The sequence below is a fragment of the Rousettus aegyptiacus genome, unplaced genomic scaffold (genome assembly GCF_014176215.1).
Source record: "Rousettus aegyptiacus isolate mRouAeg1 unplaced genomic scaffold, mRouAeg1.p scaffold_m13_p_15, whole genome shotgun sequence".
NCBI classification, from domain to species: domain Eukaryota; kingdom Metazoa; phylum Chordata; class Mammalia; order Chiroptera; family Pteropodidae; genus Rousettus; species Rousettus aegyptiacus.
In genome coordinates this window covers 58,078,552-58,102,583 of record NW_023416290.1, presented here as the reverse complement: position 1 = coordinate 58,102,583, position 24,032 = coordinate 58,078,552, and the positions used below count along the sequence as shown (strand labels likewise).

Genomic DNA, 24,032 nt, shown 5'->3' with positions numbered 1-24,032 from the left:
AGTGAAAGGGGCCTGTGTGCCCCCAAGTACAGAGCTTGGACTAACCCCCAGGTCACAGGGAGCCAGGCAGAGGGGGGTGACAAGCTCAGTGGGGGCTGTGTGGGAAAGTGGGGGGAGAGAGGGAGTCTCTGGGCAGGAAACAGCAGTTAGTCACTCACGGCCACCTTTTGCTCCCCAGATGTCGACCAGTCCTGAGAAGATCACTGAGCAGATAAGTAAGAACCTTGCCTGGCTCGCCTCCCACCTGATGGCTCTGTGGACCCAGTTCCTAGACGCGGTGACTCTCCACTCCCAAGTGACCGCTTACCTCACGCAAGAGCATCACACCCTGCGGGTAAGCTGTTACCTGGTATGGGTTCTCTGATCACGTGATCTCCCAAGGAAGTCTCACGGCAGGTAGTTCGTGGGGCGGAAGACGAACTGGGCTTGGCTCCTGTGGCCCTTCACGGTCCCGGCTCCACCGTGGACTTGCGCTGAGGTTTTATGACCCTACTTAGCCTCTCGAACCTTGGCTCGTCCCTTCATAAAATGCCTTCCTTGGCTGCCAGATGGTGACCTAGCCCATCTCAAGGGAAATTGCAGATGCTTTGAAAGCGCTTTTGAGAAAGTATTTTCAAATGCGAGGCTCGCTCTGGGTGTATTTCTTTGCCGTGAGCTTGGATGTGTGCGGGCAGGTAAGGCGGTCTCCTCACAGTAAGAGGCCCCAATATCTGCCTGAATCTACGCGTGCTTAGGGGACACATGCGTGTGACCAGCTGCACACAATCTGTTTTATCTGCATTTGTCTGTGGCCCCTGTTTTCAACTGTTTTATATTGTAGTAGGAAAAATAAGACCAAAATATAAAAATGACAGAGAGCAATGCGGGGACAGATAAACATGTGTTAAACTGAGCCCCTCAATCAGCCCAGGGCTGCAGCTGTGACAGAGAGGAAAGGTCGTCATTTCAGGCCTGAGTGGTGGGCTTGGCCCGTTATTCGTATGTGCTGCGGGCCTCTGCAGACCTCAGTTTCCTTATAAAACGTCAAGGTGCCACCGCCCAGCGAGTGAAATTGTTTGCGTGATTTCATCCCTCAGGTCCGAAGGTTTTCCGAGGCCTTCTTTTACACGGAGCACCAGAAACTGGCCGTCCTGACCTTTCAGGAAAATCTGTAAGTCACATGTCAACTCTGTAAGTCACACGCCCAATCACATGCCGTGTTGCGCCCTAAAAGTGGGCGCCCGAAACATTCTCAAGCAAAGTCGCTTTCTCCATTCGTCTGCGGAGACTCTGCAGGAGGGGAGCCAGCCCACCTCTGCACATCCAGGCTGTGTTTTGTCTGCCGGCAACGGGGGCCGATCAGCCTCAGAGGCGGGGGCCGGCCGGTGGCCGAGGTCAATAGCCAACAAAAGGTTCCCTGTGTTGAGTGTCATTACGGTTCTGTGGCCAGATTTGAGACTTCCTAGACTTGCCCCCAAAAACACCTGTGCTGAGTCCTCTCTGCAAAATGAATTAGAAGCAGATGGTGTGACCACAAGTTAGGCAAGAAAAAACACAGAATTCACTAGAGACTTCATGGTAGTTACGAAACGCATTTAGCCTAAGGATGCAGACCAAACTCCCTAATTAGGAGGACTGATGACTTTTAAGTTCACCTTCCTCCAAAATTAAAGAAACAGTTAAAACATAGTCGAAAATGTCAGGGGGTTGACAAAAGGCGAGGTCATTCTCTCTTGTGAGCAAAAACAGTCCACCCCCACCCAGATGTGTTGGCCTTTGCTACACAAGTCCAGGGGGTTCTTTTTGTTTTTGAATGATGTATTCACCCCAAAAGCTAACTGTGGATGGAATAATCTTTGAGACGCCGTAGTAAATCCAGCTGGAGAAATAAATACTTGAGATTCACCCAGCACTCAAGCCGGGTGCTCTCCCCCGGTTCACAGTGAGTGACATTTAGAGTTTGCCTCCCAGGCTCTGGACGTGAGACGGGCCCCAAGGGGAACACGCCCGTGTGTTAACGCGGCTTCTTCAGAATTCTCGGGTGCGTGGTGCCCCGTGGACCTGCGTTTGGTCGAGGCCCCCGTTTTCCGCTCACTCGTCTATTCGTTCCTACTGGCTGAGCGTATTTTCTAAAACTGAAATCGGAAGAGTTTGTCTGACAGGTGGAAACGTCACTTCTCAGGGTCACTGAGCAAAATACTGCAAATGAGGATGACTATGGGGAGTCCGCTTCCTGAGTCACCCCAACAATAGGCGAACTTCAGATGGCCAGGACATGATTGTGTCCCTGAGGAGCGTGAGCATACACGCAGGCGAGGACTCTCCTGGAGGAGTGCTGTTGCCATGCCAACCGCGTGTGCACAGTGCAGGGGACAGAGCATCCAGCCCACCTGGGTTCAAATCCTGGTCCTCCATTTGCTTCCAGTGGATTCTTGAGAATCCACTTATTTTTAGGTCATTCTCAATTTTTTTTATTTAAAATTTTTTTTCCCTTAAACCTGACCAAGTCCTCTTTTCCTTAAAATGGGCAAGATGACAGCTATGAGGGCCCACGGGACACAGAACCAGCCACGGAGTGCTCAGGCGCCATGAGGGGGTGACCAGGGAGGGCCACCGATGTCCACTGCACACACAGGCACTAAGCACACGGCCGGGGGCCACGTAAAGTCACTGCCCTCGTGGATCACGCCTCGCAGTGGAGGGAGAGGCAGGACGTAGATTTTGTCACTTTGGGGATTGACGAGTGAGGAAAAACGAGTCAAAGCAAGGGCACAGAAAATGACAGGGGGCGGGGGGGTTGGCCAGATCCTTGCCCACGCTTGATAACTGGCTCTCGGAAGAGCAAAACCAAACCACGAGCCAACTCCGGTCTGCGGTGCTCGCCGACCCCCGTGGGGTGAGCGCCCCGCAGGGGTCGGTGTTGACCCACCATGGGTGACCTGAGCGTGGCGTTGGGAGGACAGGTGTACGATTGGCTTTTGCACCGACTCTGGGCATGGGCCAAGGGCTGCTGTGGCCGAAGGGGTAAGAGGAAGTCTCTGAGGCTGTGGCCTTTGAGCAGAGACCGAGTGGCAGCGAGCTGTACCTTGATAGTGAAGGCGGCCAAGTAGGCAGAGGGCGTCGCAGGGGGAAAGGCGCTTGTACGGGAGGGAACAGGGAACGCAAAGTCCTCCGACGGCAGTGGGAAGGCCAGAGCAGCTGGCTGGAGTGAGCGAGGAGGAGGGACGGAGGGAGGCAGGGCCAGGTAGGGAGGTAGGGACCGGCCCACGTGGGACCGTGGGTACCAGCATGAAGGATCTGGGCTTCGTGTCGTGGCGACCGTGATGAACGCCTTTCTTTTCATCGCCCAGTGAATGTGCTGGAAAGACCTTGGGTGGCAAATCTCACACACGTGGTTTGACATCTTGATTCTGTACCTTACACGACTCGGGACCTCAGACCAGTGGCCGAAGCTCTTAGCATGGTGCTGAGACATGAAAGGGGGGTGTCCGCCACTCAGCAAGCGTCTAGTTAGTGTTGACGGGGAGCCGGATGCGGCTCTGCACGTCGGATGTGCAGCCGTGAGCGAAACAGACACACTTCCTCTCTCGCGGAGGTTACGTGCATGGGGTGGAAGTAAATAAACGTGACATGCCAGATAGAATGAGCATTACGGAAAAATATGTGTCAGTGCGAAGAAGAGGACGTGGTTCCACAGCGTAGCGGTGAGTGCGTCCGCTTCACACGCAGAAGGTCCTGGGTTCGCGCCCCCATGGAGCCACGGTCCCTGGTCTGCGGCCACGCCACCCTGAACAAGTCCAGTGTCTGATCTCGGGAGCTAAGCAGGGCCGGGCCTGGTTAGCACTTGGATGGGAGACCATCTAGGAAGACCAGGCGCTGTAGGCGTAAATAACAATAAATAATAATAAAAAAAAATGTGAAAAAGAGATTATAATATTGGTTCCGTAGCGTAACTTTAAGAAAGTAGAGAAATTTGTATTTAATTAATAGTATCTATGACCCGACCAAAAAAAGCGCAGACTAGGATAGGAACAGCAGTATTCGGGAGGAAATAGACTTCTAATTAGGTCATGAAGAATCAGAACTATTGAACAGAGAGGGAAGCGGTATTTCAATTACGTGATTCATCGCCGGGTTTATTCGCGACTCCGCAATCTCTTCGGGATTAGAATCGCGTTTCGGGCCTCTAGGTGCACGCCCTAGCCCGCCTGCCCGGCCGCGCGGTCCCGTGCACGTCGCCAACCAATCGCTGCACTTCTCTGATAAACCCAAAGCAGAACCGGACGTTCCCGGGTCACACGACGGCTGAAGACTGCAGCAGTGATCGCAATAAAAAGGCCATTTAAATACCCAGAGACGGGTGGAAGGGTTCCGAAGTTGCGGCAGACGTCGGGGCCTCGCGGGAGAGAACGCAGTGCTCATCCTTGGATTTCGTAGGTTAAATTCCAGTGGAGAAGTAGGAAGGAGGTGGACGTAGTTCATATGTGTCAGTACACGTGTATGCATAAATAACACCACAAATGTAACGTCCGTCATATCTGTTCCCGAGAACGCGGAGTCAGCGAAGTTGCTGTGGGCCCGTGCAGAGTTCCACAGCCACAAAGCAGCGGGGGACCACCTGGGCTGGGGAGAGACGTGGGGCTTCCTGAGGTCAGGCTCCTCCCAAAAGTGCTGCAGTCAGACACAGACAGACAGACGTGAGCTACGCATGCTCAGTTCTTCTCCCAAACACCACGCCGTGAGACCGTCATCTTCCCCTGAACAAGGGTGAGGGGGCATCGGCAGAAATGACGGGATTTTCATCGTCTCCCTTCGAGGGGAATAAACTCCCCCCCCCCCTTGGCAGGGAGCTAAGGAGAAGGGAACAAACATTTTCTAACTTCGAATTAGGAATACTGACTATTTGCAAACGCTGGGGCCAAGCGCTTACTGGTGGAGGGATATTTGGGCCGTGGAGGAAAACGATGCATACTTTTAAAATCCTGTATTGAGGGACCAAGAAGCATGGTTCCTGGGGGGTGGGGGGGGCCTCGTACCTTAACCCAGCATGCTGCTGTCCACACAGCAAGCGACACAAGAGAAAACTTAGGTGGTTCTTCATTCACGCGCCACAAATGCGACTGAGACTCTCGGTGCCTGCAGTGGTCTGACAAGTGGGAGTGAGGTTTACATGCATGTAAGCTTTCCCTCCGACACGTAAGGTTCCAAGCCATCCAGAGGCTCAGCCCTTGCTCCACTAGGATGGCATTTATCACTAAATCGCGCGTGATAAGTGCCCCGCGTTGTCCTAATCACGCAGTCCTTCCTCCTACCTCGGCACCCGGACCAGTTCCGACGCGAAGCCAGCCGACGAGAGGTTAGGGACTGGGCAGGTGGCGGGGAAGCAAGGAAGGGCAGACAGACAGACAGACAGACAGATGGCGATTGTGAGTCTGCCGAGCTTGATCTGTGTGTTTCTTTGGGGTATGGGGGATGGGGCGGCACTTCAAAGGCACGTACGTCTCCCTTGGATGCTCACCGTCCCGTGTGTCCCCAGGATCCAGACCCACAGCCAGCTGTCCCTGGAGGTGCGGAACTCGGAGTACCTGGCCACCATGCCCCCGCTGCCTGCAGAGTGCCTGGACATCGACGGCGACTGGAGCACCCTGCCGGTCATCTTCGAGGACAGATACGTGGACTGCCCCGCGACAGGTGTGTCTGCTTTGTTCTGGGAAGACTCGCGAATAGGGCTGGGACCTCTGGGTTCCTATCACTGGCCCTGTTTGTGTACAGTAGCAGTGGAACCTAATAGATTAACGGAGAAGTCGTTTGTTAGCTCACGGAGGAGAGGCAAAAAGGTCAAGCGAGTTATTAGAAACGATTTTTTTTTTTTCTGGTGAAATTGACAAATCGGTGTAACAAAAGGGCGATTATAGTGAACATTCCCTCCTCATTTCTTCCGGGGTGGAATTGTACCTGGCGCCTCAGTGTAGGCACCCACAAAACGGGAGCCGAGCCCCCCACCCCCCAACCGGAGTCCTTTCTTATCTTGAATGTGCAATTCAAATACAGAGTCATTTGCAGTGAACCTTTGGAGGCATTCGGTCCGACTGCTCCGGCGTGTTCGAGAGAGTAGACTGGGTTAGTGGATGAGCGGCTCCCTTTAGGGAGGAAAGAACGTGTGTGTGTGTGTGTGTGCATGCGTGCGTGCGTGTGTGTGTGTCCGAAAGCTCACGGGGCTTTTCGAAGCCAGCGTTCAGAGCCAGTCCACTCCACCTCTGCACCCCAGGATGCCTGCCGCGCGCCCTCTCCTCGCGAGGTGTTTCAAAACACCCCGCTCGGCTGCCCGTCATTCAACGAAGGGGCCACTTATATTTCGGAGCCTCTGCAACGCGGGGTCTGCAGGATGTTTCTGAAGTTGAGGCGGCTTGCGAGGGCAGCGAAGCCTCACAGACAAATGATGTTGTTTGGTGCTCGGTTGTACCCTGACATCTAGTGTCCAAACTGGGTATGACAGCTAAAATGTGGACTAGCTCTGGTCGCTTAGGCCGAAAGCTTAAAACTTTGCCTTGAGGCTTTGTGTATGTGCATGTGCGTGTGTGTGTGTGAGTGTGTACATAGGTCTATGTGTTCGTGTTTATTACAGTTTTATAATTCAACAATTCAACAGAAAATTCAAAGAGTTGGAGAAGAAATTTAAAATCAGCACCCGTTATCAGACCGTCTTATATTATCGTCATCGCAAATCGCCTTCGAATCGCCTTCCAGTCTTTTTTCCACGCCCGTTAGCAGATGCCCCAGTGGGTGTACATCTCGGCTCCTGACTGTGAGCGCAATCGTGTTGCACGCCTTTATGTTTTGTGACTTAGTCTCACATGCGCCGGGCCCCATTCCTCCTGCAGCGTTAGCTGGAGAGTCAGCCTGAGTCCGTCTGGGGCTTCCTGCCACGCCCCTGCCCCAGTGCCTGTCTCGTGGGCGCCCTAGAGGCCGGCACACCTGCCCGCGCGGGTTCCTCCAAGCCACGCATCGTCCACATTTGTGCACCTCGCATCGTTCATATCTACGCAGGATCTTAGCATTGGCATCTCCTTGTGGCTTCTGTAGTGTTCTTGGGATGTGGGACTCAGCCGAGGCTGGGACCCCAACATGATGGTCTCGTCCTCCCAGGCGACCCCAGTGCAGTTTCTCCCAGAGCCTCAACTCTCTCCTCAGGCCTTCTCCCTTCAGACCTCTCACCTGACCCGTGCCCATCCCCAAACTGCTTTTACAGAGTTAACCTGTGTCCCCACTCAGAACCCAAAGCCTCGCTCGACCCTCTTGTTCCTTCGCGATGTCCTTTGATGATTCTTTAATCCCAAGGCGAAAGTGTTAGCAAACGTGGAACTGTTTTCTTTTTCCCAAAGGGCTCGGTGACCTTAATACGTCTAACTTGCAATGAGGTTATCAGATTCACATTCCATTCTTTTAGCGTAGTGAGAAAGAGAAAAGAATTGTGTTTCCGTATTAAAATAATAGCATCTGTCCGTGTTCTGCTACCGTACCATGGCTAGAATACCTACTGTGCGCCAGGCACTCACCAGCTCTGTCTGTGCTACCTGTAATCCCCTCTCCTACCCACCCCTCACCTGTCCCAAGGTGGCTGAACGGTTTGCCTTAGTCTTTTACATTTGGCCAGACTGCCTAGATTTGAATCTTTTCCCTGACAATTAGTAACTGAAACTGGGCCACAGAGTTGTCATTTCTATTCGATAGAGCCACCGCGAGCCGTGGAGAGATCCATCCGTAAAACACTTAAGAGCCACTAGCACGAAGGAAGTTATGAATGCATGTCAACAAATACCGTTAGCGAGTATCTGACTCTTGATCCATCCCTTTGAATTGGATCCTTTGCTACTCTCATTTTTCCTAAGTCGTAGCAGGGAAAGTAAAATGTTGCTACTTGGACAATCGCTTCCTCACTGGGTTCCCTGAGTCCTGTCTTAACTGTCTGCGATGAAATCCGATACATGTTTCATTTCTGTTCCAAGAACCCACCTGTTACCTGTAATACAAAGTCCAGAATCCCTGTTCGTACAGGGCATTTGAGTTCATCTATACTGTGGGTTCTCTCTACCTGTCTAACCTCACCGCCACTTCTCCTGTTCACTCTTTCTCCATCCACGTGGGATTTAACCGATGCCCAACTGGACCGTGCACCCCGGGCTTCTCAGCCTTTGTCCACGCTGCCCCCCATCCCCACCAGGCATGACTCCTTAGCTCCTTCTTGGGAGAAGATGATTGGATCATATTCTCCAGGCTGCGGCCGCGGTCTCTTTTGGTAGGGGAGCCGGTTCTGCTGCAGCTGCATAAGTTTCTCATCATTTTGTAAACCCCTCAGAGGCAGAGATGGGCACGTGATTGCCGTCGACCCTTAATGCTCCTCTTCATAACCCATGGCCTAGAGTAGGGCGTTTCCTGTAGGACATGTCAACATTCCAATTGTGGAACTAAATGACATTGAAGTTATGTGTCCCCCCCCACCCCCCAAACCAATACAAATCGCTACCGAGCATACTAGTCTGTGTTCTGCTGCATTTCTGCTCTGTTCTCAATCCGTTTTATGAACACAATTCGTTGACTGTGTGCCGGCCATGATGCTAGCTTTGGGGATATATTCATCTAACAGTCACTTGTCCAGTGGAAACAAGAAATGCGTCGTGGATCGTAGTACAGCAGTAGATGAGTTGCATTACGTGTGTGCAGAGGTGACACTGGGAATTCGAAACGGAGAATCGTCAACTTGCTGTAGAGTGTGGGGGCATCCCCCGGAGGAAGGGAGGTTTGCCGAGTCTCTCCAGACGCAGAGAACGTGTCCAGGTAAAGAAGAGATCCATCCTTTCCCAGTCTTTGTTCTAGTCCTGGCCCAATCAATCATAAACGTCACTCAAAGGTGCGAGATGATGCTAGCTCGAAGTCCCATGCCGCTTTTAAGTGCCTCCGTGGTTTATTTCATGGGTAACATTCCAGAATGATTCTAATAATTTTACTTCTATTAAAACCATATGGAGGACTTAAACTTTAAAAAGAAAGTAAAAGACCAGACCCTGTTTTTTGTTCGGTGTGTATGGAAATGGAAGCCTCCGTGAATGGAGTTTTTGGGGCGTTTCGTTGTGTAGGCGTAGGTAATTGAGCTGAGTCCTCAGCCCACCTCCCCTCATCAGACGGGGTCACCTGCCAGAAAGCCCCACCCAGCTAACTGCATGGTGGTAAGCAGAAGCTATCAATGATGTCACTGCGGGTCACATGGTCAGCACGAGCCATCGGGGCCATCGAGAATACAGAGGCGTGCCTGTCACTTGGAAAATTCTGAGAATTTAGAGGTTATGTCTCAGCACCCAGGCATAAAGTCTAGCCAAATTCTTTATGATATAATCAAGCATTTGGATAAGTTTCAAACATAGATTTTTAAACTATAATACTTTTTTTTCTTTCTTTTTTCTTATCGTAGGGCATAATTTGAGTGTTTACCCTGATTTTGATGTTCCAACAAGTCCCACAAAAAGGAGTCTAAAAGACAGAGAAGAAAAGTACGTTGTAAATAGAAAATCACCTGTTAGGGAAAACCTCGTCTTGTCCACCATGAAAGCACCTCGAACAGACTCTGACGAAGCGATGACCAGGTGTCCAAAGCCAGACGGCGCTGTGACCGCACCAGGTCACACGGACACGTGTTCCGAATCTCAGGTGTGTCTGACGATTGTTGAAGCCCAGAACCAAGTGGGTTTGGCCGAGGATGCGTGGCGGGCTGGCCCCGGGTCTGATGGAATGCATTCGCTGGCGTCTGGGGACCCGCCTGACAGGAGTCCGGGCCCAGCAGGCGGCCAGGACCCCGTGCAGACTGACGCCGATGTGCGGTCCCGCGGTAAGACCCCCTGCAGCGCTGACCCCGCCGTGGCCACTGGGGCTTGGCATGAGAGTGGGCACTTTGGAGATACCTGTGAACCAGACGGAGCTCCGCTACATGAAGGAGTGGCCAGTGGAGGTCGTCAGAATGCCATCTCTCCGGAGAAGACGGCGGCCCCTGAGTCACGGACGCCGGGACAGGGGGCTGGCCGGGAGGGCAAGGCCGCGCTGCTGAGTCTGAAGCTCCAGCCCGGGGAGCCCGACGAGCTGCCCGGCTCGGCTCTGGCGGACTCTTGGGACGTCAGGGCTTCTTCCCCCAAGGACCCGCGCACGGAGGGCCGGGAGGAGCTGGCGCTGCTCCCGGGGCTCATCAAGCGGTCGTCTTCCGTCATCTCCGATTCCGGCATTGAGAGCGAGCCGAGTTCCGTCGCCTGGTCCGAGGCCCGCAGCCGGGCCCTGGAGCTGCCCGGCGACCGGGACGCCGTGCACCAGCTGGTGCGGAGGCATGCCCTGCACCGGGCCTCGCTGGGGGGCGGGTGCACGGAGAGCAGCACGAGCCTGCCCAGCGGTGCCCAGGCGTCCCTCACCTCCATCAGCTCTTTGCCTTTCGAGGAAGAGGGGCGGGAGCTGGCCCTCACCACGCTGACCAAGTCGGCCTCCGCGCCCCAGATCAGCAGCCCGGAGGAGTCTGCCGAAGACACGGGCGCCGTGCGGCCGGTGGGGGGCCTCGCCGAGGCCACGGCGGTGCAGGGCGAGGGCGCAGATCCCCCGGGACCCTGCCTTCCACTCGGCGGTACCTCTGGGATCCAGGACGTGGGCGGGGACCGTCCTCCTCCGGACGCGGTTTCAGGCGCTGACAGCCAGCAGGGCCCCGGGGACGCAGACCCCTGCACAGCTGAGGACAGTCAGTCTGACCCTCGCGGACCCTGTTGTCTCGATGGCAGGACCGAGAACCCTCCAGGTGTCGAAACTAAAGGTCTTAATTTAAAAATACCGTGGATCGTAGCGCCGGGACACTCTGGGGACGGACCTTGTCCTGCAGCCCCCGTGGGGACGCCGAGGGGCACGTCTGCAGAGTCGGGTGTGGGGCCCGGGGCCGTGTCTGACAGCGGCAGCTCAGACGTCGCGGGCCTCGCAGGACTGGGCCGCGCGTCAGCTCCCGACGCCGCCGGCCCCGACGGGGCAGGCCCGCGAAGCGTCGCGGGGGATGCAGCGCTGGGCAGAGGTGCTCGCTCCTCCCCGGAGGTCGGCCGCGGGGCCGGCTCTGCGCGCTCCGCCGGGGCTCACGCCGGCCCCGCCCAGGTCTCGGGAAGCCCGGAGCCGAGGCCGGGCCCCTCCGTCGCCGCCTCCCAGCTAGCGCCTGCCGAGACCTGCGCCCCGGACGGCCTGAGAGCCGTGGAGATGGTCAACCTGTCCGTGTCGTGCACCGCCACGTGCCTGCCTTTCTCGTCGGTGCCCACGGAGACCCCGGCCCGGGCCGCGTTCTCCTCCAGACAGACCTCGTTTCCCATCACGCATCAGCCTCTGGGCTCCTTCGGGGTCGTCCCCACCCAGCCCGGCAAGGCGGAGGAGGACGCCGGCGCGAGGATGTTCAGGTGAGCTCGCCGACGCTCGAGCCGGCCCACGACGTTCTCGATCCCATGCGAAACCGTTTCAAAACGGAGACGCCGTGGTTTTCTCATCCCAGTGAAGCCATACCTTTATGTCACGCAAGTCGGAAACAGGGTAGAGCCAGGAGGCAAAAATTGCCAGGAAGCTCAGCTCTCAAAACGAGCCCCCGCGTGAGTTTTCCTCACACTTTTTTCCATCTGCATCTGTATCCAAATATTCTTTTCATGGGAAAATGCGATAATTCTGTGCAAACTTAGTTTTTCTCAGCTTACTATATTGGAAGCACCTATGTTCGAAAATCGATTTTTCCATTGTCATGTTAATGTTTAAACGAGATTCCATCGTACTGATGTAGTATAGATTTTATTAACAAAATCCTTCAGAGAAGGCCACTTCAAGATCTTTTTCCAGTTTTTATTATACTTGACGACCTGTGATGAGAGTCGTGGTACCTCTGTCTTTGGATGTTTGAGAGGGCCGGTCTGTAAGAGCCCTTGGGGAGCAGGTTTGCCTCCGGAGCCCCTTTCCTGTGGTTGTTAAGCTTGTTTCCTTTTGCAGTGTCAGAATCCACCCTTTCACCCTTGGGTTGGGTGTGTAGTCATACCTCTCCCCCACCTGGGAGCTATCCATTTGATTAGGTATATTATAGAATCATTGTATCAAAGCATCTCGTCTTATTTACTCTTTTGCAAATGCTAGAGAGTCCCATGACATTCCCAAAAGAAAGCGCACACGCCAGGTGGACTTCATGCTGCTGTTTTATACAGAAGAGTCGATACCTGTTACCGTAGCCGTATCACCAATGTCACATTTCCGGTGCCCGGCCACCGTCGTCTCGGCTGTTACTATACTCACAGCCTCACAGAGAGACAGAGATGAGAGATGTCAGTGAGGGCACTCGGGCAAACGGGAGGGTTCACGAGTCCCCGCTGAGCCAGCAGGAGAAGGATGCAGCCTGGCCGGGGGCAGTGGGTGTGAATAGAGACGGTGGCCAGGAGGAGATTTCTGAAGATGACACCTCAGCCAAAAAAGAGAATGCCGATGATATGCTAGTGATGAAATGGCTGGTAATAGGTAACGTTTTTGTACCCTTTAAGCGGTTTCAAGTACAATTACAAGTTTCGTAGATTACATCGCTCAATACGCAAAGCAGCTTTCTCCGTTAGGTGATGATGACGTTCCCCTTTGACCAATGGAGACATAGAACGGAGAGAGGTCAAGTGGTTGGCCCGCAGCTAGCACCTGTCGGAGCCGAGGCTCTGACCCTGGCAGCCTGACCCCTGAGCCCGTGCGCGTAACGGCCGCTTCGTCAGATGGCCAGGCGCAGAGCGCAGCAGCCAGGCGGGAAAGGCTTTTCCGACGGGCGGAGCCACGTGCGCAGAGGCACGGGAGGCGAGCGCGGGGCTCACGCAGCTCGCGATGAGAAACGTGCTCCTTCCTGTGACGTCGGGGAAGTCGGTGGCGGCCGGGCCACGGCGTCCTTGCCGGCCGGGTTGGGGTGCGCTCGCTCTGGGGCTGTCGTTTTAAAGGTTCTCGGAGCTGGATAGAATCTCGGAAGTCCCCTTCGGTGCAGGGGCCACACAGAAATCGGCAGGGCCGACACCGGCATAGGCTGCTGTCTCCCCGGGGTGCTCTCCCGCCCTCGGGTTCAGAACGGGGCTTCCCTCGCCAGCGTCCCGCCCCGAGGTCTCATAGGTTGCAGTCCGCCTTCACGACTCGGCCGGTCCCTCGTCTCTCCTGTATCCCCACGCGGCTCATCTCCTGTTCAACTCGGAACGCACAGCCCGGCTTGCAATTAATTAGTGTATTCTCCAGTTTTTATCAGGCCAAAGAAAAATTTAAAAAAGAACTGAAGATTGATGGATTTCTGTACAGTGACTTATCTGTACTAGCTTCTGACATGCCGTATTTCCCACCAGAGGAAGAGGAAGAGAATTTGGAAGAGGGGATTCACCTGGTAGTCTGTGTCCATGGCTTGGACGGTGAGTTCCCCAAAGGCTTCCGCCTCAGATTCCTGTGCTCTGAACGATTTATCGTATCGGTGAATTAACTTGGGTCGGGTCCTCCTTCAGCAAGCGTCAGTTAGCGACCGTGGGGGTGACAGTAAGTACATGGGGTCCGGGGAAACGGCACGGCCTTGCTCCCAAAGAAAACATCTTTGGCACAAAACTCTGGTGAGAGAGAAAATGAAATACAGGGGTGACAGAAAGAATGACTGGAACTAAGGGAAGGAAGGAAGGAAGCAGAAGGTGGTCCTCGTACCTGGGCCGAGAGCCGCAGCCTCGGGCCCTGTGCCCTCGCGCCTCTGCCTCCGACGGCCACGGAGGGGCAGGTGGCCCCCGAGGAGCCCGTCCTTCCCTGGCTCCTGTTCCCGAGGGTGACCAATCCTGTCATGGATCACTGCGCCCCGACTGGCCCGTTGGGGGCCCACCGACCGCCCGCACGTGGCGGAACAAGTCAGTCTCTGTACGAAACGAGCCATTCGCGAGGGGGCCTCGCAGGTGGCACACAGCGCCTCGTCGGCCACTGAGTGCCGCCACTCGGAGACTCTCCTGCGTCAACGGAGCTGGCTGTGGGAGAAGGGGGCGGGGCGTGCCTCCTGTCTTCCTGGGCACGGGGCGATCGCAAGCCACATACGTGTGGTCGGGGGATGTCTTCACTGAGGCAGGATTTGCAGAAAGACCCTGCCCGTGCGTGTGCGTACGTGTGCGTGTGCGTGTGTCTGTGTGTCGGAGGCCTGCAGGGGAACCATGGGTTCCACTCGTTTTGCTTGTTTTTATCACCTGCTCACCTACAGGAAGTGGGGGGATGGGAGGAGGAGGGGAAGCGAACCCCTCGGGTGCCAACATTTGCACAATTAACTGCGGGCGTGGGGGGGGGGGTTACCTGTCCTTTGTAGGGAACAGCGCAGACCTCCGGCTGGTAAAGACCTTCATAGAGCTGGGCCTCCCCGGGGGCAAGCTGGACTTCCTGATGTCCGAAAAGAACCAGGTACGAGACAGAAACAGCAGAGCCGAGGGCATCCCTGAGTCACGTCACCGCCCGGCGCCCGGCAGTCCCGGGGCAGTCTGTGGACCCACAGCAGCGGGCAACCTCGGAGGGTCCAGGGACGAGGACTCGCCCTGTGGTTTCGGGCGGGCAAGGGAAGAGGCAGAAATGGGCACATGTGAGCCAGGCGGCTGGGACCTTTCGCCGGCGCAGGGCGTCAGGGCGGGGGACAGCTCGCGCGCTCGCGATTTGGGTGTCTGCGCGTCCGCACTGGGGGCTGTCCTGGTGTCCCCGTAACCGGTGGCGCTGGGTCAGGGCCCCTTTACAGGCAGAGGTGGACTGTGCGGTCGAAGCGGAGGAGAGTTTAGAGATTCCGAGGGTGGCGGGTGGGCCGGACGGAGCGTCCTGGGCGCCCGGCCCTGGGGCGGAGTCGTGCAGAGCCACCAGGCAGGCGGCACCGGAAGGCGGAGCCTCGCTCGCCGTGCTCAGCGCCCGGGGCCGCTGCCGTCACTGGACACCGGCCGCCGTGCGGCGTGGACGGTCCCCGTGGCGCCGCGTCGGACCTGGAGCCCCTCGGCTCTTAGCCTAGCTGGACCGGGGGGCGTGGACGCTCGGGGGCCATACGTGCCATGACACGGTGCCGCCTCCCGAAAGCCGAGCGTCCCGTGAGCGCGTGGGGCAGTGGCGCGCCCCTGCGAACGCGCCCGGCTTGGGGCGCTGCCGACGAGACCGTCGTTTAAACCTCCCGTGGCTTCCAGGGCGTCGGGACCAGCTCAGGCCTCCTCCTTGCTGCCATTTGTCCCCTGATTCACGCCCCAGTCGTAACGGAGCGCTGAGGAAGCGGCGGGGAAGGCTAGCGGGCCCCAGCTCCGCGGTCCCGTCTCACCACGTGGCAAATACGTCGCCTCATTTTTAAGCTGACACTAAGGACTAGTTTACATCACCCCCTTCGGGACCCGGCAGGGGGTTCCGGAACCGCCCGTGTTTCCAGGAGTCGGTCTCTGCACGTGGCCTGGCGGCCTGGCGGCATGGTCTCACGGCCGTGCTGGGCTTGGGGGTGACTCTGGGCTCCAGCGCCATGTCGCCTCTCAGAGCCTGTGTCCTCCTCTGTGACATGGGACGGCAGGACCGGGGTGTGTGGGGCAGTAGCCAGCACACGCACGTGACTCTCTGCCTCCTCCACTTCCCCTTCTATGGTCAGTGCCCCCCATGGGGGGGCCTCCGGTGTCCCCCATCTTCTCCTTTTGAGCCGCGTCCGCAGCCCCACTGTTTGAGGCCGAGTTCCCATCGGTCAGGCCAGGCGCACGCCCAGAACGTGCCGCGGCGCCTGGCGGGGGAGCTGGGCCCTGCCGTGGCCCCAGCCCGTCTCCTCTACCCCCCTCCAGATGGACACATTCGCGGACTTCGACACCATGACGGACCGGCTACTGGACGAGATCATCCAGCACATCCAGCTGTACAACCTCTCTATCTCCCGGATCAGGTAACAGGAACCCTGGGAGGTCCATGCCTGAGCGTGCCCCGTGCGCGAGGTCCCCATGCTGCGTCCTGCGCCCCCGGGAGGCGTTGCCGTGTGGCTTTTAAGGGAGCTGACTCCCTGCAGAGCGGCGGCGAGCCACAGGGCCGCTGGGCACACACACGCCTGCCACGGCGTGTGCCTCCGGCGGGGTCAGAGGCAGGGCAGCTGGACTCACCCACATGCTCCCGGCCGCGGGCTTCTGCTCGGCGCTCACAGGTGTGAACCCCGGCTCTGCCCTGGAGGCTTCGCAGGCTTCCGAGGTCCCCGGGCCTCGTTTCTGTCAAGCGGGACGGTGTGTCATGTAGCTGAACGGACTGCCCGCCTCACCAGGGCTCCTGTCGCTGTCCTGCCACGGTGGCAGATGCCCTGGCTTGCGTGTTTAGATGGTCAAGGTGACCGTGAACAGCACGGCGGCGGGTCCTCGGCGTGCGTCACCCCGTTCAGGCCTCGGGGATAAAACCACGAGCCCTTGTTTCACAAGTGGGGACCGAGAGGCCTGCGGAGGGGGCTCAGAGTCGAGGACGCGGTGGGGAGCGGTCGGGAGGTGACTGCCCCGGGCAGCAGGGTCTCCGTGAGGCCGTGCGTGCCGGGGGACGATGCCGCGTGCGGCCTGCGGGTCTGCGTCCCCGGGGGAGGGCCGTCCACCCACAGTCATGACACATGGCGGGTGTCACCGCAGAGGTACAGGCGTCCGGTGGCAAACGGCCTCGTGAGCCGGGCTCAGAGGGGACCCAGGGGGGCCCGAGGACACGGGAGACCAGACGGGGCTGTGCCAGTAGCACGGAGCCGGGCGAGGCGGCCACGGGCCCCTCTGACCGCGCCGGGCGCCGGGCCTTCGTTCCTGGGTCCCCGTCTCAGGCCTGACGAGGCCAGCGTGCGGAAGCCTCGCGCCCGTCCCCTGAGTCTGGTGGGGGCGGGGGCGGCTGAGCCCCGGTCCCCCGGCGCGGTGGTGCCCGGCCGCTGGCCGCGGCGTCACCCTCACCCGCCCCGTTTCTGCCTGGGCAGCTTCATCGGCCACTCTCTCGGCAACATCATCATCCGCTCCGTCCTGACGAGGCCCCGGTTCCGGTGTTACCTCAGCAAGCTGCACACCTTCCTGTCGCTGTCGGGGCCTCACCTGGGGACGCTGTACAACAGCAGCGCGCTGGTCAGTACAGGTAGGCCCCTCCCCCGGTCCCTCCCGCGGCATCCACTGGGGGGAGGGGCGGCGGCGCGGCGGCCGGCGTCCTCGGCGCCGGCTGGCGTCTGGTGGCGTCCTCGGCGCCGGCTGGTGTCTGGTGACGGAAGGTGGTGGGGACCTGGGCTGAGAAAGATGTCCTCGTGCGGGGCGGGGGCGAGAGACCAGACGTTTCCCGAGATCTTGTCTGCTTTCAGCTTTCTGGGGACAAAAGGGTGACGTCCCCGGGCCCTGGCTGCACGCGGCCGACCAGGCATAGTGGTGGACAGAGGAGAGCATGGGTCTCGGTCTGTTCGGGCTGCTGAACAAGTTCACATAGACATCGGGGGGCGGGCAGGGCCCTTGTAAACAGCAGGCGTTTATTTCTCACGGCTCCAAAGGCTGCACGTCCAAGGTCAAGGTGTTAGCAGGTTTGGCGTCCGGCTTCCCGCTTCCTGCTCACAGAGGGGCATCTTCCACGTCCTCATGTGGCGGAAGGGGCGAGGGAGCTCACCAGGCCTCTTTTATCAGGGCGCTCATCCCTTTCTGGGGGCTCCTCCCTCATGGGCTAATCCCCCAAGACCATCCCTCCCCTCGCCACTGTACTGAGGGCTTGGTTTTCAGCACGATGTCTGGGGGGCACAGAGGCTCAGACCGTAGCCCCAAGTGAGAAGTCCGGGGGCGGAGTCCGTAGCAGTGAGCCTTACACCCTGTCACTGCCGCGGCCGGCCGGTGGCGAAGCCCGGACCCAGGCCCACGCGGACGACTGGCCCAGACATTTAACCTCCGCGCTGCTCAGTTTCCTCGTTTCAAAAGTGGAGCCAACGTGTGTACGTGAATGATGTGTTTATGACATGCATTACACGTGTGTGCACGTGCGTAGCCATGGATGTCTATGAACATGTAAATCACATGCACGTGTGTACATGTTGTGTGTGCATGCATGTACATGGTGTGCGCACACGTGTGTGCATGTGTGAGTGTGCGTGCATGTGTGTACATGGTGTGTGCGTGTGTGTGCGTGTGCGTGTGTGTGCATGCATGTACATGGTGTGTGCATGCGTGCGCACATGCGTGTGTGTGCGTGTATGCGTGCGCGCGTGTGTGTACATGGTGTGTGCGTGTGCGCATGTGTGTGTGTGCGTGTGTGTGCGTGAGCGTCATAGCACCGTTCAGGATCGACACGAGGCGGGAGGGTGCTGAGCCGGCGTACAGGACCGCGCCTCCTGCTGGGACGCGCGGCCGCAGCTCCGAGGCTCGCCCGGCTGCTCTGCCCTGTGAGCAGGTGGCGTCGTGGGGAGGCTCGGTGACTCTTCCACGACGGGCAGAGCTTCCAGGACGGCAGAGGGCAGGGCGGGGTCCGTGTGCAGAGGGAGAACCGGCGTGGGCAGGAAGACCGGAGCGTGGCCACCTGCAGGAGGCTCTTGGTGACGGAAATGCCACGGGGTGACCTGGCAGGGTGGCAGGTGGCCGTGAAGCTCTAGCGAGAGCCCGATGACAGAGGGGCCTCGCTGACGTGACGGCGCGTTAGACGCACCCCACACCGCGGGGCGCCTGCCACCGGGCAGTGACCGTGGAGGGGATGCGGTTCGGCGTGTGTCTGCCCAAGGAGGTCGCTGGGTTTTGCATAATTATAAATAGTTCAGTAAATCACGTTCCTTCTCAGCGAAGACTCCGGCGGTCCCCGACGGCCGCGGTCCGTGATGTGGCACCTGGAGCCACCGCCACTAAGCTCCCTGCTCCGTGCCCGCCTCCCGGGCCTCTGCCGGCTCCCCTGCACGCGCCTGCGGGCAGCAGGGCTGGCGCCCACTTCCCTCGCCTGGGGCGGGCGGACCCGTTGGTTTGCTTTTCTCATTATTTTGAGGACGCTGTTCCTCACAAATCGGGGAAGCCATCTTTGGACAGAAACAAATGATTTAAAACACATTAAAAAATTTTTTTCACAGTTATACTCTTGCGATGGTATGAAAAGATCTTAGAGAGAGAGGTTGCCGGTAGCTCTTCCCATCTTGCCTATCTAGAGGAACTTCGTGGAGTGCCTCGTACTCGACTTCGCCTGCATGCGGGTTTACGTGGCAGGAATAATAACATCTGTACTCATGGTGTCTCGTGCGTTTCTTTGCGTTGTCGTCAAATTTATTTTTTTGCGGGGTTGCGACGTGATACTCGCCAGTGCTGGCGTCAGCATTGCTGCACGCGGACGGACGCACGCTGGAGGGTGCAGGGGTCTGTCCGGAGCCTGGGCTGACCCCAGGGGCCTGAGCGGACTGGAGGGCACGGACGCTTGGGCGACCCCTGTCGCCATAGCGTTTTGCAGGACGATTTTACGTCCCTGCCTCCAGTATCCAAGAATACAGACTTCAGTCTGCCTTCCCGAGTGTTTGCTAAAACGCCGGCTCCTCTCCTCTTTGTAAGGTAACTGAAGCCCCCGGTCGGTGTGGCTCTCGCCCCGGTTACTTTTGCTTTCTCTGTCGCGCGTGGTTGACTTCGGTTTCATTTCGTTCCCCGAGGCCTGTGGCTCATGCAGAAGCTGAAGAAGTCCGGATCGCTCTTGCAGCTGGCCTTCAGGGACAACGCCGACCTGCGCAAGTGCTTCCTCTACCAGCTTAGCCAGAAAACAGGTGAGTGGCTTCCGCCGCGGCACCCAGGCGCGGCCCAGGGTGTGTGCTGGAGACCCGCCACCCCCGCCACCGGGGCCGGCTTCGCTACGCCGACTCACTCGTGGAGGGGAGGAGCGGGGGGCCCAGCACACTCTTAACTCATTGGGAGGCCAAGGGGGCCCAAGTCCTCGCTGCTCCTGGCCCATCTGCCCCACGGTGCGTGCGGGCGTCATCTCCACAGTGGAGCTGTAGTCCCCAGTTCCTACCAGCCTTTTGATTCACTACGCACACAGCTCGGGCCTGCGGGCCGGCTCCCAGCGCTCCCACCCAGGTGCGGACCCACTGACAAAAAGGGCGGGCAGACCCCGTTTATGTGCACAGTGCAGAGGGAGGCGGGTCCTTGCAGCGGGCCCCACGGTGCACCTCCACCCACACCTGCAACGCGGAGGCTCAGAGGTGGGGGAGCCCCCTCCGGCCGTGGGAACGAGCAGAGGACAGCAGGGGTCTCCACGTCCTGTGAGGGGGCAGAGAGGCCAGCCGGTTGGCTTGCGCCGTCCTGCCGAGCAAGCCGGCCAGCCCAGGGTCCGTCGCGTGGCCCCCAGTCTCCCATCAGCTCACGAGCACTGACTCCGCCCCTGTCCCCGCCTCCCTGGGCATGAGCCTGGTATGGCCACGCTGATGTGTGACCTTGGCCCCTTTGCCACCCGCATCTCTGTGTGTTTGTTAACTGAGCGATCAGGGTCGAGCGGTGAGGGGCACCAAGCCCCCGTCTTCCTTCTAAGCTGTGGAAAGACCTGCCGAAATGGAGCAGATTCTCCCCTTGGCCCCGCAGACCAGACGGTCCCCCTGCAGGGACGCCGCTCCTCTCTCCGGGGCACGCTCCTACCGAGTGTGCACCCCGGAGGGCACGCGTCGAGGCTCCCCGGGTAAAGGGCGCACGCCCGGCTTCTTGCAGGTCTGCAGTATTTTAAGAACGTCGTGCTGGTGGCTTCTCCCCAAGACCGCTACGTGCCCTTCCACTCGGCCAGGATCGAGATGTGCAGAATGGCCCTCCGAGACAGACACGCAGGTGAGCGAGCCGCGCGAGACAGACACGCAGGTGAGCCGCGCTAGACAGACACGCAGGTGAGCCGCGCTAGACAGACACAGGTGAGCCGCGCTAGACAGACACGCAGGTGAGCCGCGCTAGACAGACACAGGTGAGCCGCGCTAGACAGACACGCAGGGGAGCCGCGCTAGACAGACACAGGTGAGCCGCGCTAGACAGACACACAGGTGAGCCACGCTAGACAGACATGCAGGTGAGCCACGTTAGACAGACACAGGTGAGCCGGGCTAGACAGACACGCAGGTGAGCCATATTAGACAGACACAGGTGAGCCGCGCGAGACAGACACGCAGGTGAGCCATATTAGACAGACACAGGTGAGCCGCGCGAGACAGACACGCAGGTGAGCGAGCCACGCGAGACAGACACGCAGGTGAGCCACGCTAGACAGACACAGGTGAGCCGTATTAGACATACGGATAAGTAAGCTGCATTAGACAGACACACAGGTGGAGTAAGCTGCGTTAGACAGACACACAGGTGGAGTAAGCCACGTTAGACAGACACAGGTGAGCGCGTTAGACAGACACGCAGGTGAGTGAGCCACATTAGACAGACACGCAGGTGAGCCACGTTAGACAGACACAGGTGAGCCGCGCTAGACAGACACGCAGGTGAGCCGTATTAGACACACAGGTAAGTAAGCTGCATTAGACAGACACACAGGTGGAGTAAGCCGCATTAGACAGACACTCAAGTGAGCCACGTTAGATAGACACAGGTGAGCCGCGTTAGACAGACACGCAGGTGAGACGTATTAGACACACAGGTGGAGTAAGCTGCATTAGACAGACACAGGTGAGCCACGTTTCCGTTTTGTGGTTTGACAAGCGGAAGGAGACCCGTGAAGCTAGCCCGGTGCTGCATGGCTGTGGGGTAACGGGGGCACTAGGGACCCCGCACGCACCCGGCGATTTTCTCCAGGCCCCTCTGCTGAGCTCACCCTGACGTCCTGTCCCCGCCGCCCCCCCCAGGGCCCGTGTACGCGGAGATGATCCACAACCTGCTCAGCCCCCTGGTCGCAGCCAAGGGCTGCACCCTGGTCCGGCACAACGTGTTCCACGCCTTGCCCAACACCGCCAACGCCCTGATCGGCCGCGCCGCGCACATCGCCGTGCTGGACTCGGAGGTCTTCCTCGAGAAGTTCTTCCTGGTGGCCGGACTCAACTACTTCAAGTGAGGGAGGGGGCGGGCACCGGCGAGCATGCCGGGGACGGGGAGGGCCCCGGAGGGGCCCGGAGGAGCCCGGAGCACGTCAAGAGTGGAGACCGGAGGGCGCAGTGCTCTGCCCCTGCAGGGCGGGCTCGGCGGAGGGCGGGGTAGGGACCGGACGTTCCAGGTGCTTCCATTTCGGATAGTTGGGAAGGCTGGACCAGCAGTACGAAGGACAACAGACTTTGCCCGAACCTGTCCGGCTACCTGGCGTCTCGCTCAAGATGCTTTCTAGGGAAACTACGAGACAACGCAGAAACGGTCCTCGGGGTCGGTGAGCCCGCCGCCTTCAGCACCGCTGGCTCCCGGAGCGCGCGCTCCGGTCTAAGCAGACGCGTCCAGTATGTTCCTAGCTCATAGCTTTATCATTTCCGATTAAATTAAGTGCACACACGCATTTCAGAACTCAGGTTAACCTCTGTGCAGAGCGAACACACCGTGTAAATACACCCCGGACAGGCGCGCCGTGCCCCTTGTTCGGGGGGACGTGACGCCCATGTTCGCGCCCTCACCTCATGCTCTCTCAGCAAGGGGCAAAGGCAGGCCCTGCAGACTCCAGTTCTGTCTCACGACGGCAGTGGCTAGGGCCGATTAAGGTATGGCGGAGGACAGAGGTGATGCCGTGGGTCCAGGCTCGTTACAAAGAAAAACCACTAGAGGAAGAACGTGGTGGCTTCACCTACTTCTCCAGACTTTTTCTATGCATAGCCCTGGCCCGGAAATCATTTTTAGAGTTGCTTAAATCTCTGTCTGCGGTAGGGAAAATTGACTTAGACTCAGGCTAGCAGAAGGGGGCACTGAGATTAATGCACGCACGTGTGAAGCTCCTGCTGGTATGCTTCCAAAGAAATGCTATGTTAGCATCGGATGCAATTGCAAAAAAAAAAAAAAAAAATTAAAACCATTAATGTGGCCAGCTGCTTCTCCTCTCCGCAGAAGGAGAAAAACACCTGACTGGAGAAGTGCTGGATTAAAAACCTCAGGGGAGCTCTAAGAAGGGTGCTGGTATCTTTCAATAGACATGTCTTCTTGCCTTAGGAAAATAAAGGGCTAGGAAAGGTCACCGTTGGCAAAAACCAAAAGTCAGCAGGGACGAAAGGAGCGCCGGATGGAGGCTTTGACTTAAAATTGCTCTGGGTAAGTGGCTTACGGGGAAGTTTTGAGACTTACCAGGATGTTTAATATGGTCCCAATGCGGACGGGCTAAAGGCAGCCTCGAGAGCCCCTTCGTCGTGCTATAGGGACGCATGGCCCAGCGCGACAGGGCTGACCAACGCAGGAGACCCGCCCTCTGCCGGGGACGGCTCCTGCTTCTGCAGGATGCCCCCCTGAGGTGCGGGCACCCATCCGGGACCCGACTCCTGCGCTTGGCACCGGGACGGTGACCTAGGTCACCAGCGCCATGGCAACGCAACCGAGTAAGCCTCGGCTCGTCCGAGGAGTTTGGTTCCTCGCACGTCGATGACCACGGGGCGCACGTCCAGGCGGACACCTTGGCGGAAGAGGAGACTTGTGGGTTTCTCAGACAGAAGGGGTGGGGAGCCAGGTGCCCTGCAACGGCAGACTTCCACGTGGCGGATTTTGGGGTGCCCGATGGGCCTCTTTGAATGCTCGTTGTGTCCTGGGGATCTCAAAGTCCCCTGGCCGCTCTCCCCCCGGGCGTTTTTGCCAGTCCCCGTGGAGGAGCTGTCTCCTGCGGGCCAGCCCCGTGGGGTTGCGTCGGCTGCCCGGACGCGTGCCCGTGCTCAGCGCCCGCGGCGGCGTCTCCTCCCCAGCCCCGTCCAGTGAGGACCCCGCCCTCCGACGCGCTCATCGCACGATGTGTTCTCACTTCCCCTGAGCAAAGGCTGTCGTTCCCTGGTCATTCGAAAGACCGCGGAGCCAGCGCTTATGGAGCCGGAGCGAATTCGATGACCATCGTCTTCTCCAAACACCGGACGCCATTTTTAACTTCTATCATGCTGTCTGGACATAGTGAGAACTCATGGCAATAAACGT

At 58.3% G+C, this 24,032-nt stretch overlaps 1 protein-coding gene across 1 annotated transcript in view; it reads left to right on the top strand.

Annotated features, from left to right (window-relative positions):
* Positions 1-22,016, top strand: part of FAM135B (family with sequence similarity 135 member B) — an 85,076-nt gene extending 63,060 nt beyond the window's left edge. The window contains exons 10-20 of the mRNA XM_016164292.2: positions 179-334; positions 1,077-1,150; positions 5,516-5,670; positions 9,446-11,435; positions 13,267-13,433; positions 14,351-14,442; positions 15,825-15,922; positions 16,964-17,115; positions 19,625-19,735; positions 20,670-20,783; positions 21,797-22,016. Of these exons, the coding sequence (XP_016019778.2) occupies positions 179-334; positions 1,077-1,150; positions 5,516-5,670; positions 9,446-11,435; positions 13,267-13,433; positions 14,351-14,442; positions 15,825-15,922; positions 16,964-17,115; positions 19,625-19,735; positions 20,670-20,783; positions 21,797-22,002 (3,315 nt within the window). The 3' untranslated portion in view covers positions 22,003-22,016. The remainder of the gene's footprint in view (positions 1-178; positions 335-1,076; positions 1,151-5,515; positions 5,671-9,445; positions 11,436-13,266; positions 13,434-14,350; positions 14,443-15,824; positions 15,923-16,963; positions 17,116-19,624; positions 19,736-20,669; positions 20,784-21,796) is intronic.
* Positions 22,017-24,032: the final 2,016 nt, after the last annotated feature.